At 40.2% G+C, this 13,463-nt stretch overlaps 1 protein-coding gene across 3 annotated transcripts in view; it reads right to left on the reverse strand.

The window, feature by feature from the left end:
• LOC120526080 (intersectin-2-like) overlaps positions 1-13,463 on the reverse strand; it is a 299,488-nt gene that overhangs the window by 141,623 nt on the left and 144,402 nt on the right. For all 3 annotated transcript variants that reach the window (XM_039748966.1, XM_039748968.1, XM_039748967.1), the window contains exons 10-12: positions 13,206-13,343; positions 8,199-8,293; positions 4,992-5,254 (exon numbers count right to left, since the gene is read on the reverse strand). In XM_039748966.1, the coding sequence (XP_039604900.1) occupies positions 4,992-5,254; positions 8,199-8,293; positions 13,206-13,343 (496 nt within the window). The remainder of the gene's footprint in view (positions 1-4,991; positions 5,255-8,198; positions 8,294-13,205; positions 13,344-13,463) is intronic.

The raw sequence follows: 13,463 nt of genomic DNA on the forward strand, positions 1-13,463 counted from the left end.
ACTGGCTGGCCAAGCGGAATGCAGCTTTGGTGGTTGTGGAGTCAAAAACCCGGGCGTGGGAGGAGTTTGGGGAGGCCATGGAGAAAGACTTTCGGATGGCTTCGAGGAGATTCTGGTCCACCATCCTGCATCACAGGAGGGGGAAGCAGTGCACTGTCAACACTGTATATGGTGGGGATGGTGCGCTGCTGACCTCGACTCAGGACATTGTGGGTCGGTGGGGGGAGTAATTCGAAGACCTTCTCAATCCCAATAACATGCCTTCCAATGAGGAAGCAGAGCCTGGGGACTGAGGTCAAAAAACTCCTTGGTGGCAGGGCCCCGGGGGTGAACGAGATACGCCCGGAGTTCCTCAAGGCTCTGGATGTTGTAGGACTGTCTTGGTTGATGCGCCTCTGCAACATCGCATGGACATCAGGGACAGTGCCTCTGGATTGGCAGACTGGGGTGGTGGTCCCCCTCTTTAAGAAGGGGAATCGGAGGGTGTGTTCCAACTACAAAGGAAAAGTCTATTTGGGGGTCCTGGAGAGGAGGGTCCATCAGATAGTCGAACCTCGGATTCAGGAGGAACAGTGTGGTTTTCATCCTGGTCACGGAACAGTGGACCAGCTCTATACCCTTAGCTGGGTCCTGGAGGGTGCATGGGAGTTCGTCCAACCAATTTACATGTGTTTTGTGGACTTGGAAAAGGCATTCGACCGTGTCCCTTGGGGAATCTTGTGGGGGGTACTCCGAGAATATGGTGGTACGGGACCCCCTGAAAAGGGCTGTTCGGTCCCTGTACGATCGGTGTCAGAGCTTGGTCCGCACTGCCGGCAGTAAGTTGAACCCGTTTCCAGTGACAGCTGGACTCCACCAGGGCTGCCCTTTGTCACCGATTCTGTTCATAACTTTTATGGACAGAATTTCTAGGCGCAGCCAGGGCGTTGAGGGGGTCCATTTTGGTGGACTCAGGATTGGGTCACTGCTTTTTGCAGATGATGTTGTCCTGTTTGCTTCATCAGGCCATGATCTTCAGCTCTCTCTGGATCGGATCGCAGCTGAGTGTGAAGCACCTGGGATGGGAATCAGCACCTCCAACTCTAAGACCATGGTCTTCAGTAGGAAAAGAGTGGAGTGCCCACTCAGGGTTTGGAGCGAGATCCTGCCCCAAGTGGAGGAGCTCAAGTATCTCAGGGTCTTGTTCACGAGTGAGGGAAGAATGGAGTGTGAGATCGACAGGCGGATCGGTGCGGCATCCACAGTGATGTGGGCTCTGCATTGATCTGTCATGGTGAAAAAGCAGCTGAACCGTAAGGCAAAGCTCTCAATTTACCGGTCGCTCTACGTTCCTACCCTCACCTATGGTCATGAGCTGAGGGTAGTGACCGAAAGAACGAGATTGCGAATACAAGCGGCTGAAATGAGTTTCCATCGCAGGGTGTCTGGGCTTTCCCTTAAAGATAGGGTGAGAAGCTCAGTCATCTGGGAGGGGCTCAGAGTAGAGCTGCTGCTCCTCTGCGAGAGGAGTCGGATGAGGTGGCTCGGGCATCTAATCAGGATGCCTCCCTGGTGAGGTGTTCCGGGCATGTCTAACCAGGAGGAGGCCCCAGACACACTGGAGGGACTATGTCTCTCGGATGACCTGGGAACGCCTCGGGATTACCTCGGAAGAGCTAGAAGAAGTGGCCAGGAAGAGGGAAGTCTGGGTACCTCTGCTCAAACAGCTGCCCCCGTGACCCGATCTGGGATAAGCGGAAGAGGATGGAGATTTTATATATATATATATATATATATATATATATATATATATATATATATATATGTGCACAATTATTAGGCAAGTTGTATTTTTGAGGATTAATTTTAATATGGAACAAACACAGTGCTATCAGTCAATCCAAAATGTTAATAAACCTGAAACCTGAATGTTTCACAACGGAAATGTGAGTGTGAACATCATCAGGGGAATACATATGTGCGCACAATTATTAGGCAACTATTAGTGTGCAGATTTATTATGCAACTAAAGGAAAATGAAAATTTTCCCATCTCACTTGTTTATTTTCATCTGTTATAGTGAGAATAATAAACAAACACCTCAAAATTTACAAATAAACATCTCTGACATTTCAAAAAAATAAATCAATCAATCAATGACCAATATAGCCACCCTTCTTTCCAATAACAGTCATAAGCCTTTCCATTCATGGAGTCTGTCAGTTTCTTGATCTGTTGACGATCAGCTTTTTGTGGAGCAGTGACTACAGCCTCCCAGACACTCTTCAGAGAGGTGTATTGTTTTTCTCCCCGTAAATCTAGCGCTTAAGAAGTGCCCACAAGTTCTCGATAGGGTTTAGGTCAGATGAGGAAGGGGCCATGTCATTATTCCTTCATCTTTAAGGCCTTTACTGGCTGGCCACGCAGTGGAGAACTTCGATGCAAGTGATGGAGCATTGGCCTGCATAAAAATCATGGTCTTTTCCTGTATCACTGTTTGAAGAAAGTGTCTTCAAAAACTGGCAGTAGGTTTGGGAGTTGATTTTGAGTTCATCTTCAATGCAAAAGGTCCAACTAGCTCATCTTTAAAAATACCAGCTCATACCAGTACCCCACCTCCACGTTGGAGTGGAGCTCTGTGCCCATTACTGATCCACAGGTCCATCCATCTGGTCCATCAAGAGTCACTCTCATCTCATCGGTCCATAAAACCTTTGAAAAAATCTGTCTTCAGATATTTCTTGGCCCAGTTTTGACGTTTCAACTTATGTTTCTTGTTCAGTGGTGGTTGGGTTTCAGCCCTCCTTACCTTGGCCATGTCTTTGAGCACTGAACACCTTGTACTTCTGGGCACTCCAGGTAGGTTGCAGCTCTGGAATATGAAAGTACTGGAGGATAATGGGTTCCTGGTAGCTTCACGCTTGATTCTTCTCAAATCTTTGGCAGCTAATTTGCGTCTTTTGTTCTCAACACGTTTCTTGCACCCTGTTGACTATTTGCAACAAAATGTTTGATGGTTCTGTGATCACACACCAATATCTTAGCAATTCCAAAAGTGCTGCATCCCTCTGAAAGACTTTTTACAATTTTTGACTTTTCAGAGTCAGTTAAATCTCTTTTTGGCCCATTTTGCCTGAGGAAAACTAGCTGCCTAATAATTCTGCACACCTTGATATAGGGTGTTGATCTCCTTAGGCCACACCCTCCCTCATTACACAAATACACATCACCTGACGTGCTTAAATCCAATAAGCATTCAAGTTAATACAGCTTGGAGTTGGAATATACGCATTAAAAATGATGATATGGTCAAAATACTCACTTGCCTAATAATTGTGCACACAGTGTATATATATATATACATATATATATATATATATATATATATATACATACACACACAGTATATAGATAAAAATAATGCAACGACAACTTGACTGACGACGCAAGGAAGGCTCATTAGGTTGTTTGTGGCCCTTTTATGTAATATATTAGGCCTCTGTGGGGAGCAACATAGCACTTTAAATATTAATTGGGGCTCAGAACTTCAGGGACAACTACTGTAGGTCCACAACTATGAATTATAGAAGGATGGCCCTAGGAGTTCCAGAGGGTGTTCCTAGCCCGAGAGATGTGCAGGAAGTCAACCTGGAAGTAATTCCAGAATGGAGTTTCCAAGCCCATTTCCAATCAAATAACTAGCAAGCTCAGATATGACAGAATGGCTGTTGCCAAAGGCCTAACTGGTGGGAGAAAGTGAGACAAGAGGTGGAAAGAAAACTAAAGAAAGTATTTGGAGGAGTATATAAAGATTTGGTGATTGATAGCTCTTGTTAACCTTTGTATTACTCAGCAGCAAATCTGTTCAGAAAGGCATATTGGGCAACATATTTTTTTCTCCTGTGTAATGGATCTTCCGAAATCAGTCAAATCCACTGGAAAACCTGGCAAACTGGACCATCCTTTGCACTGTGCAAAATACTGTAAACCTCTTAACATCTGCAATTTAATATAAAAGTCCATTTCATCAAAAACTTGGTAAGAAAAACGGACAAAATTCTATTTACCTCTCTGCTGTGCCTTTTAAATATCACAGTTCAATTTGCATAGGGCAATGGATGACACAGTGTGCCAGGTTTTCCAGTGCATCTGATTCAGATATTCAAGTTTGGCCAGGCAAAAATCATTTTAATAAGGGCATACCTTTTGTCAGAAAATGGTAACAAAGTGGTCCAATTAGATTTTATCCTTTACAGTGCATGTCAAATACTGTACCACAGTCCACTGGTGTGGATAAGCAAGTGTGCCAAGTTTACACCAGAGAATTAAATTAGCATACTCACATCGGGGTGCGCAAACTTCAGATGCAATCAATATGTGAAAAATGTATTGCTTTCGTAACTTGTAGGGGAAAAAAAGCCAGCTCTGAGCTAGTAAGTAGCTGTGAGTAATTAGCTAACGACTGTCATTTCCCTTACAAAGTAGTGCTGTGCTTAGTGGCTGCTGCTTCACAGATCCAACAACCTGGGCTTGAATGTATAGCCTACTTTTACAAATTTGTCAATACCAATTTCTGTGGAGTGCAACTGTGTATGTAACATCAAACTGCTAAGCAATATGTTCTGTTCATAGGAAATGATATACAGTTGAACGCAATTGTATTTGGTGCTCATCTGATTGTATGCATCGCACACGCAGTAGTTTCGACCTTAAAATACAGTACCACAAGCTACTAAGTGGTGCGCATGGTATAGTTTCCCCAAAAAAAAATTTACACCATGTCTCCTCAAGGGCTTTTAAATAATCAACATTTTTAATTTAAATTGCTACACATGGTGATTCAACCCACATATGTGTACTATTGATGTGCAATTTCAAAAACTTAACTGTATGAAAATAGGATATGTGTTCAACTGACCTACAAAATTGGAAGGTAAATATCCCATCAACGATGGTTTAGTAAAAATTTCCAATAGAACTTAGAATTTAGATGGTAATAATGAAACACTCACTTCTCTGTGCTCTATCTCCCTCAAACGATCCTCTTCTCTCTGCCTTTCAATTTCACGTTGTTTCTCAAGTCGGCGCTCCTGTTCCAGCTGCCTTTTTCTTTCCAGTTCACGCTGCTCACGATCTCTGCGTTCTTGCTCCTCACGTGCTTTCTGGGCACGCCGTTCAGCTTCACGCTGCTGCTGCTCCTGCAGAACCTGCCTCCGCTTCTCCAGTTCAGCATTCCCACGTTCATAATTCTCCTTTCTTTTATCCTCAAATGTAACTGCACACAGAAATATATTAACATTAAGAAAGCACACAGAGCTAGTGTATTCTCTGGACATGGCACGTATCATATCTGCGAATAATGAACTTGACTATTTCTTCATCCAACCTGAACCTTGCAACAAACTCTGCTATGATCGCAGCATGTCAAAGATCCCATAGGTTGTTCTACTTTTTTTTTTTTTTAAACCTTTCTCATTGATAAATTCAGATGCAAAACTGATGGCAAGACTTTTAGCTAGACATTTACAATGGTTTGTTTTAGATAATCTTGATCAATCTCATTTCACTTGCTCATGTTAAGTCTGCACTGACATGTGATCTCATTTATCTCTGTATATTGACACATCCAATTTCATCACTCAGTTTTTTCCTAATTGAACCTGTTTCCTGCTCAAATATTCTGATTGTGAGCTAATGCTTAGCACTGTTGCTAATGTTGTGATGAATCCGGTCCAAGATAAGTCTCCATCCACTATTACTGTACTCGCATCTCCTTCTAATCCCTCTTTATGTAAACTGGCATCTTAGTTTATTAGATTCTTTCAGGCTGCTGCATCCCTCAGCCAAAAATAGTCTTATATTTTGCCTTGGCTTAATGTACAGTTACATATTGACTATATTCTTTTTCAGTCTCTTGCCTCCTTGATACTCGAATAATCCTTGTCAAGTTCTGCCTTATTTAATTCTGTTTACTGTAGCTGCACATACTCATCTTGGTAGAAATTTTATATGTCATTTTTTAGTAATACATCTTTATGCATTTAAACTTGTTGAATTTTTTTAAATTAAATGTGGGTACTATGGACAATGCTGGTACTATTTAGGAAGCTACCAAAGGTTTAATTTGTAATTTCTCAGTTTCCATTTCATTGCATCTTGCTCATACTAAACTACTCAGAATTCCAAACTTACATCCTTAGAAAAGGCTTACCCATCTCTGATCAATGAAGAGTATGAACTAATCATTGCTAATAATACAAATGAGTTTAAGGATTCACTATCTGAAAAAATTGAATTCCAAATTCATTGCACTCAAGCTCATTTTCAGACCAAGCAGATTGCTTGCAAGGAAAATCAAGGTATATAACTCCTTTATGAATCTATATTCATATATATATATATATTTCTATATTCCCTTTATCTGTACTAAGTCAGATGTAATCTCTAATGTACCCCTTGTAATTATGAAGAATTTCTTGACTACAAGCTATTTTCTGATCTTCGGCCTGTACACTACTGTGAGTGCTGTGCAGAGTGGAGACAAAACCTCTGCGTTTTTCCCTGTTGATTCTGGGGTTCGTCAGGGGTGTGCTCTTGCTCCTACTATGTTCAGTGCTTGCATGGACTGGGTGTTGGGGAAGGTTGTGGGGTCTGTGGGGCATTTGTTGGTGAAGAAAGATCACTGACCTTGACTCTGCTGATGATGCTGTGATCTTCACGGAGTCAATGGAAGCTCTGATTTGTGCTCTTGAGAGACTGAGGAAGGAATGCGAGTGTCTGGGCTTGCGAGTATACTGGATAAAAGCCAAGATCCAGGCCTTTAATGACCTCTTGGGCAGAGCCAACAGCAGTGTGTCTGTCTGTGGACAGTGTCAACCTTGTATCTGGTGACTCCTCCTAAGAAGTCAGTAGATGGATTGAGAGAGCATGGAGGTTCATGAAGTCACTGGAAAGGGGTGTTTGGCGCTCATGATATCTTTGCAAAAGGACAAAGGATCAAGTCTTTAGAGACCTGGTGCTTCCTTGTCTTGCTATATGGTTGTGAGACATGGACGCTTTCCAGTGACCTGAGATGAAGACTGGACTCCTTCGGTACCGTGTCTCTTTGGAGAATCCTTGCGTACCACTGGTCTGAATATGTGTTGAATGAGCAGTTGCTCACGGTGTCCTGAATGAGGCACATTACCTGCATCTTGAAGGAGCATCAGTTACAGTACTGCAGACATGTGGCACAATTCCCCGTGGGTGATCCAGCTCAAAAGAATCCTCATTGATGAGGACCCAAGTGGCTGGACCAGGCCAAGGGGATGCCCACAAAAAACTTGGCTGTGACAGACAGATGGTACTATACTTCTAACACTCCAAATATTCTTTTTCCTTAGACCTCTCTTCTCTCTCTTTCACAGTTTTTCAGCAGAGGTTCCTCTGTTAAGGTACAATCACTGTAAAAAACTGCATTAGCTTCTCATTGGAAGTCCCTGATTCTCCTTGTTATTTCTTTTCATAACTTAATTTTACCTGTAACTTTCTGCACCACAGATCAGTTGAGCATCTGGCCCGAGTATCAAAAGGAAAAAAGAATCAGTGAAGCTAATCCAGAGTAAGATTTCCAGTGTCCCTAAGGTTGATCTAGCTCTCAGCATTTGACTTTTTCTTTTACTTCTCATTTCCTTCTCTCTTAAAGGGCCTAAGTATGTTTCCCTTAACTCTTTCAGGGAAGCCCAGGCAGTCTCTGGTTGTTTACCCATTAATAATGTTATTTCATTAAAGTGCTTTGTGGGGTGGGGATAGTTACTGATGGATGGGTGATCATGTTTTTGGGAGTTTTAATTCTCCCAAAATATAATGGTGTTTTCACAGATCTAATGTTGTACTTGATATTTGATTGTTAATAAAAATGTGATCATATACAAAAAGACACGTTCTAGACTGGAACACCAACAAACTTGTGCTGGCAGAGAGACAAAACATTTAAGTTACTAGAAATTAACAGACATCAAAAACACCATTCATACAGAGTCAATATGATTTTATCTTGGTATAAAGTTATTCTCCAACACTCTTATCTGAACTGGTGAATATGTTAAGTAGTTCCCTATAACTGTATAATCAGTAGAAAAATATTTGGAAATAAGGGCCAAATATGTAATTGTGTGAGGAACACAAAAATGTAAACAAATATTCAGACACAATGTATGACATGAAAGAAAATACAATACCTGCATTTTTTTTTTGTGATGGCTCTATGGTATTCTCGGTCACTCCCTGATATGGGGACACTGTTCCATTGATTGTATCACCCCATTTTCCAAATCTACAGAAAGCAGAACATAGAATAAATGCAACAAATCTGCACCAATGCCATACAAATACTCCCAGGAAAAAGGCTAACTATTAAAAATATGGTATGTAGGGTTTAGTTGCTGTTAAATATGGTGCCCATTTAATATCTGTTCAGATCACCTAATTCAAGCTGAACCTTGTCTTTGGTTTAGTTGAGATCTTTTTTGATTTGTTTAAGATTGGGATGGATGTCTCTTACTATAACTGAAAAAGGTTTAATCAGTGTTAATCAGAGACAATATACAATACCTCCCTATATTTTGGCCCACCTGTGCAAAGTACTTAGTGAGTAAAATTAACAAAACAATGCAGAACTTCTTCAAACAGCATGACATTTCCTTATACTTGAACACCTTCTGTCCAACAGCTCAAATTTTATTAATATGAAAACTATGTAAATGGTGGCTGTAGTGTGTATAGGTACTCAGCAAGTAAAGTTTTGACAAAATACAGATTTCTGCAACAACACTGGATTTGTCTTCTTGTTGAATTAAGTTCAAATTAAGTTAAAACGTGGTAAAAAAAAAAAATCTGTTTTCTGCCATGCCTTCATTTCAATGTGTGAATTTCCTCTTCGGATTCTGAATTTCCCCTTGGGATTAATAAAGTATCTATCTATCAATACCTGAATTGATTACAGTAAATGCACTTTCCTGAGAAGGCCCAAAGGTAGTCTACAATATTTATATGACATTACCACACTGTCACTTCTAGTATCAATATATCATTTTTTTTATTAAATTCCTATGGTGGTAAATGTGGCCAGATTAAATGAAAGGTTTATAAATAACAAGGGGCCAAAAAAATTATTTTCTTTTTAAAAAATGGACAGCAGTCACTAGTCAAACATCATCATTTATTTGTTTTATTGACCATCTTACAGCACAGGGTCATGTAAAGCCACAGCCTATACTGATAGCATCAGCAAGAAAGACAAACATCAACCCTAAGCACTTCAGGAAATGAAAAGCAAATTTGGAGGCATTTTGTCAACCTGCTACCAAAACTGTCAAATATCTTGTGTATCAAATATCAAACAGATACACTTACACTGTACATATATTTACACACACACACTACATATGTACAGTGGTGTGAAAACCTATTTGCCCCCTTCCTGATTTCTTATTCTTTTGCATGTTTGTCACACAAAATGTTTCTGATCATCAAACACATTTAACCATTAGTCAAATATAGCACAAGTAAACACAAAATGCAGTTTTTAAATGCTGGATTTTATTATTTAGGGAGAAAAAAAATCCAAACCTACATGGCCCTGTGTGAAAAAGTAATTGCCCCCTGAACCTAATAACTGGTTGGGCCACCCTTAGCAGCATTAACTGCAATCAAGTGTTTGCGATAACTTGCAATGAGTCTTTTACAGCGCTCTGGAGGAATTTTGGCCCACTCATCTTTGCAGAATTGTTGTAATTCAGCTTTATTTGAGGGTTTTCTAGCATGAACCACCTTTTTTGGTCATGCCATAGCATCTCAATTGGATTCAGGTCAGGACTTTGACTAGACCACTGCAAAGTCTTCATTTTGTTTTTCTTCAGCCATTCAGAGGTGGATTTGCTGGTGTGTTTTGTGTCATTGTCCTGTTGCAGCACCCAAGATCGCTTCAGCTTGAGTTGACGAACAGATGGCCGGACATTCTCCTTCAGGATTTTTTGGTAGACAGTAGAATTCATGGTTCCATCTATCACAGCAAGCCTTCCAGGTGCTGAAGCAGCAAAACAACCCCAGACCATCACACTACCACCACCATATTTTACTGTTGGTATGATGTTCTTTTTCTGAAATGCTGTGTTCCTTTTACGCCAGATGTAACGGGACATTTGCCTTCCAAAAAGCTCAACTTTTGTCTCATCAGTCCACAAGGTATTTTCCCAAAAGTCTTGGCAATCATTGAGATGTTTCTTAGCAAAATTGAGACGAGCCCTAATGTTCTTTTTGCTTAACAGTGGTTTGCGTCTTGGAAGTCTGCCATGCAGGCCGTTTTTGCCCAGTCTCTTTCTTATGGTGGAGTCGTGAACACTGACCTTAACTGAGGCAAGTGAGGCCTGCAGTTCTTTAGACGTTGTCCTGGGGTCTTTTGTGACCTCTCGGATGAGTCGTCTCTGCGCTCTTGGGGTAATTTTGGTCGGCCGGCCACTCCTGGGAAGGTTCACCACTGTTCCATGTTTTTGCCATTTGTGGATAATGGCTCTCACTGTGGTTCGCTGGAGTCCCAAAGCTTTAGAAATGGCTTTATAACCTTTACCAGACTGATAGATCTCAATTACTTCTGTTCTCATTTGTTCCTGAATTTCTTTGGATCTTGGCATGATATCTAGCTTTTGGTCTACTTCTCTGTGTCAGGCAGCTCCTATTTAAGTGATTTCTTGATTTAAACAGGTGTGGCAGTAATCAGGCTTGGGGGTGGCTACGGAAATTGAACTCAGGTGTGATACACCACAGTTAGGTTATTTTTTAACAAGGGGGCAATTACTTTTTCACACAGTTTGGATGGTTTGGATTTTTTTTCTCCCTAAATAATAAAAACCATCATTTAAAAACTGCATTTTGTGTTTACTTGTGTTATATTTGACTAATGGTTAAATGTGTTTGATGATCAGAAACATTTTGTGTGACAAACATGCAAAAGAATAAGAAATCAGGAAGGGGGCAAATAGTTTTTCACACCACTGTATGTAAGGACTCATCCGGCAGAGACACCAGCGCTTCACTTTCTAGGGATGATTTAGTCAGAAAAAGAACACGCTTTCTTTTAATCGTTTGTCAGAAAGATGTAGGATCAGCTTAATGTCAACTGCCTTAACACACAAGTTTCAAATGGCACAATAATAAATGTCTTTATAAGTGCTTGGTTCTCTAATACAAGCAGACATCCCCCCAAGTGGTTCTGTTGCACACACAAGCACATACATATACTGTACAAGGGGAATTCTGGAAGTGCAGAAGTGCATAAGACTTCTTCAAGCGTTCCTATCTTTCATTTCGGTGTTCCTGGTGAGTACCATTATTAAATAATTTAAAAATTGGCTTTTTTTTCAATTCCACAGGAAGATATGGAGCTGAATTTTTTCCAAGCTTTCTGCCTGCTTGGTGCCCCGTCTGCTGATGGAAAAATTGTAGCAACGTCAAGTCAATGTATGTTGAGTCTTTCTTGCAAACTTTCAAAAATTTGATTTTTTTTTAGTAACTGGAGATGAAGCCTAGTTTTGCTTCTTCAGGTCTGAAGCCAAAAATCAGTCAAAAGTGTGGTCTTCAAGATCCCAGTCCAGGCCAAATGCAGTAAGTCTGCCTGCAAAACAATGTTCAGCATTTTTTTGAATCTTACATATTTCATCGGTTAGTTATACTGGAGGAAGGAGCCAAAGCTTTCTGCAGAATGAAGAGAGGTTCCCCACAGTTTCTCCTTTTTGGATCTTTCCTCCACCAGGACAACACACCAGTTCACACTGCCAAACTGAAAATGACCACCATTCAGCAGTCTGGTGTCGAGCTGTTCATCCTCTGACTTGGTACCCTGTGATTTTTGGTTGTTTTCAAAAATCTAAGAACCTCTGCATGGGAAAGTTTCAAAACTTGCAATAAATTAATTGAAGCTGTGAATGGGCAGTTGGAGAAAGGTTGACTGAGGATGATTATTTATCATGTTTTGACCAGTGGATTAAGCACTTAAAAAAATGCATCATATTTACGGTAACCATGTTCAAATATTGTGCATAAATAAGCTTTCGGGTGGTTGAAAAAAGTCTGTTCTCAGATTTTTTTCTTCCTTGAAAGCCTCAGGACTTTCTGAATACTACATACACATAATGCCTTTATAAAGTATGCATCCCCTTTAAAATTTTCACATTTTATTGTTATACAACATTGAATCATAGTGTATTTAATTTGTCTTTTAGACACTAATCAATAGAAAAGGCTCTTTAAGGTCAAGCTGAAAACAGATGACACATAATATTTAAATTTTTTCAGTTAACATTTAATTGAAAAACTAGCATAATGCACCCATATTTGGAAAGTACAGCTTGTGGTAAGTCAGTATACTGACTAACCTACACAATAACAACAATAAAAGAACCCTAGAAGCAAATATGTGAAAAACTAATTGTTAAACACAAGTCAGGGAATGGATATGGAAAAAATGCAAGTCACTAAATATCCCTTGGAGTACAGCTAAATCAATCATTAAGAAATGGAAACAGTATGGCATATGTGTAAATCCATCTAAAGCAGACCACCCAAAAAAACTGAGTGATTGTATAATAACAAGACTACTGAGGAAGAGCACCAAGAGACCTATCATCAGTCTGAAGGATTTACAAGTCACAGTGACTCAAAATGGAGAGATTGTGCCTGCAACAATTGTTGCCCAGGTGCTTCACCAATGGCATCTTGATGGGGGAGTGTCATTAACGGGAAAACAGTCGAAAGGTGGTGTTATGGTCTCACAAGACCAAAAGTGAGCCTTCTGTCAATCAGACTAAACAACATGTTTGAACACAGCACATTATCAAAAACATACTACTCCCATCATGAAGCATGGTTGTGGCAGTATTATGCTGTATGATACTGTGGAGATTCTCTCTTCTACAATTTGAGAGTATACAATGAATTTAGTAAAATTAAAGGAAAGCCTGTAAGTTATGGTGATTCTATCTTGGGAGAAGATTTTTTTTTCAGAAAGACAAAAAGATCCAAAGCACAAAGCCAAGGTTACACAGAAATTTCTTAAAAATCACAACATTAATGTCCTGGTGTGGCCAGGAAATATTGTACATGCATAATGCAAATATTGTTTCCCACCCAAACATCCCTGTTCCATACAAGCCAAAACAGAGTTATAGTAAATCCAATAATTCATTAGATACCTGTAAGATGGAGGAACAAGATCTGGAGGCAGGGAGAGTGGAAGAGGTTGTCCACTTTTAGCCATGTCAACCAGATGCATAGCTAACACAAACTCCTCAGCCTTTAACTTTCCATCTTTGTCAACATCAGCCAGGTTCCTGGGTTCAGAGCATAAAAACCATCAATCAATTTGTTTATTTTTTTATGAAAAAAATATCAAAATAGAGAACTGGACTAAGTAGGTTCTAAAAGTCAAAAATTCACTGACAATTTCATCT

The sequence above is a fragment of the Polypterus senegalus genome, chromosome 3, assembly GCF_016835505.1.
Source record: "Polypterus senegalus isolate Bchr_013 chromosome 3, ASM1683550v1, whole genome shotgun sequence".
Taxonomy (NCBI): domain Eukaryota; kingdom Metazoa; phylum Chordata; class Cladistia; order Polypteriformes; family Polypteridae; genus Polypterus; species Polypterus senegalus.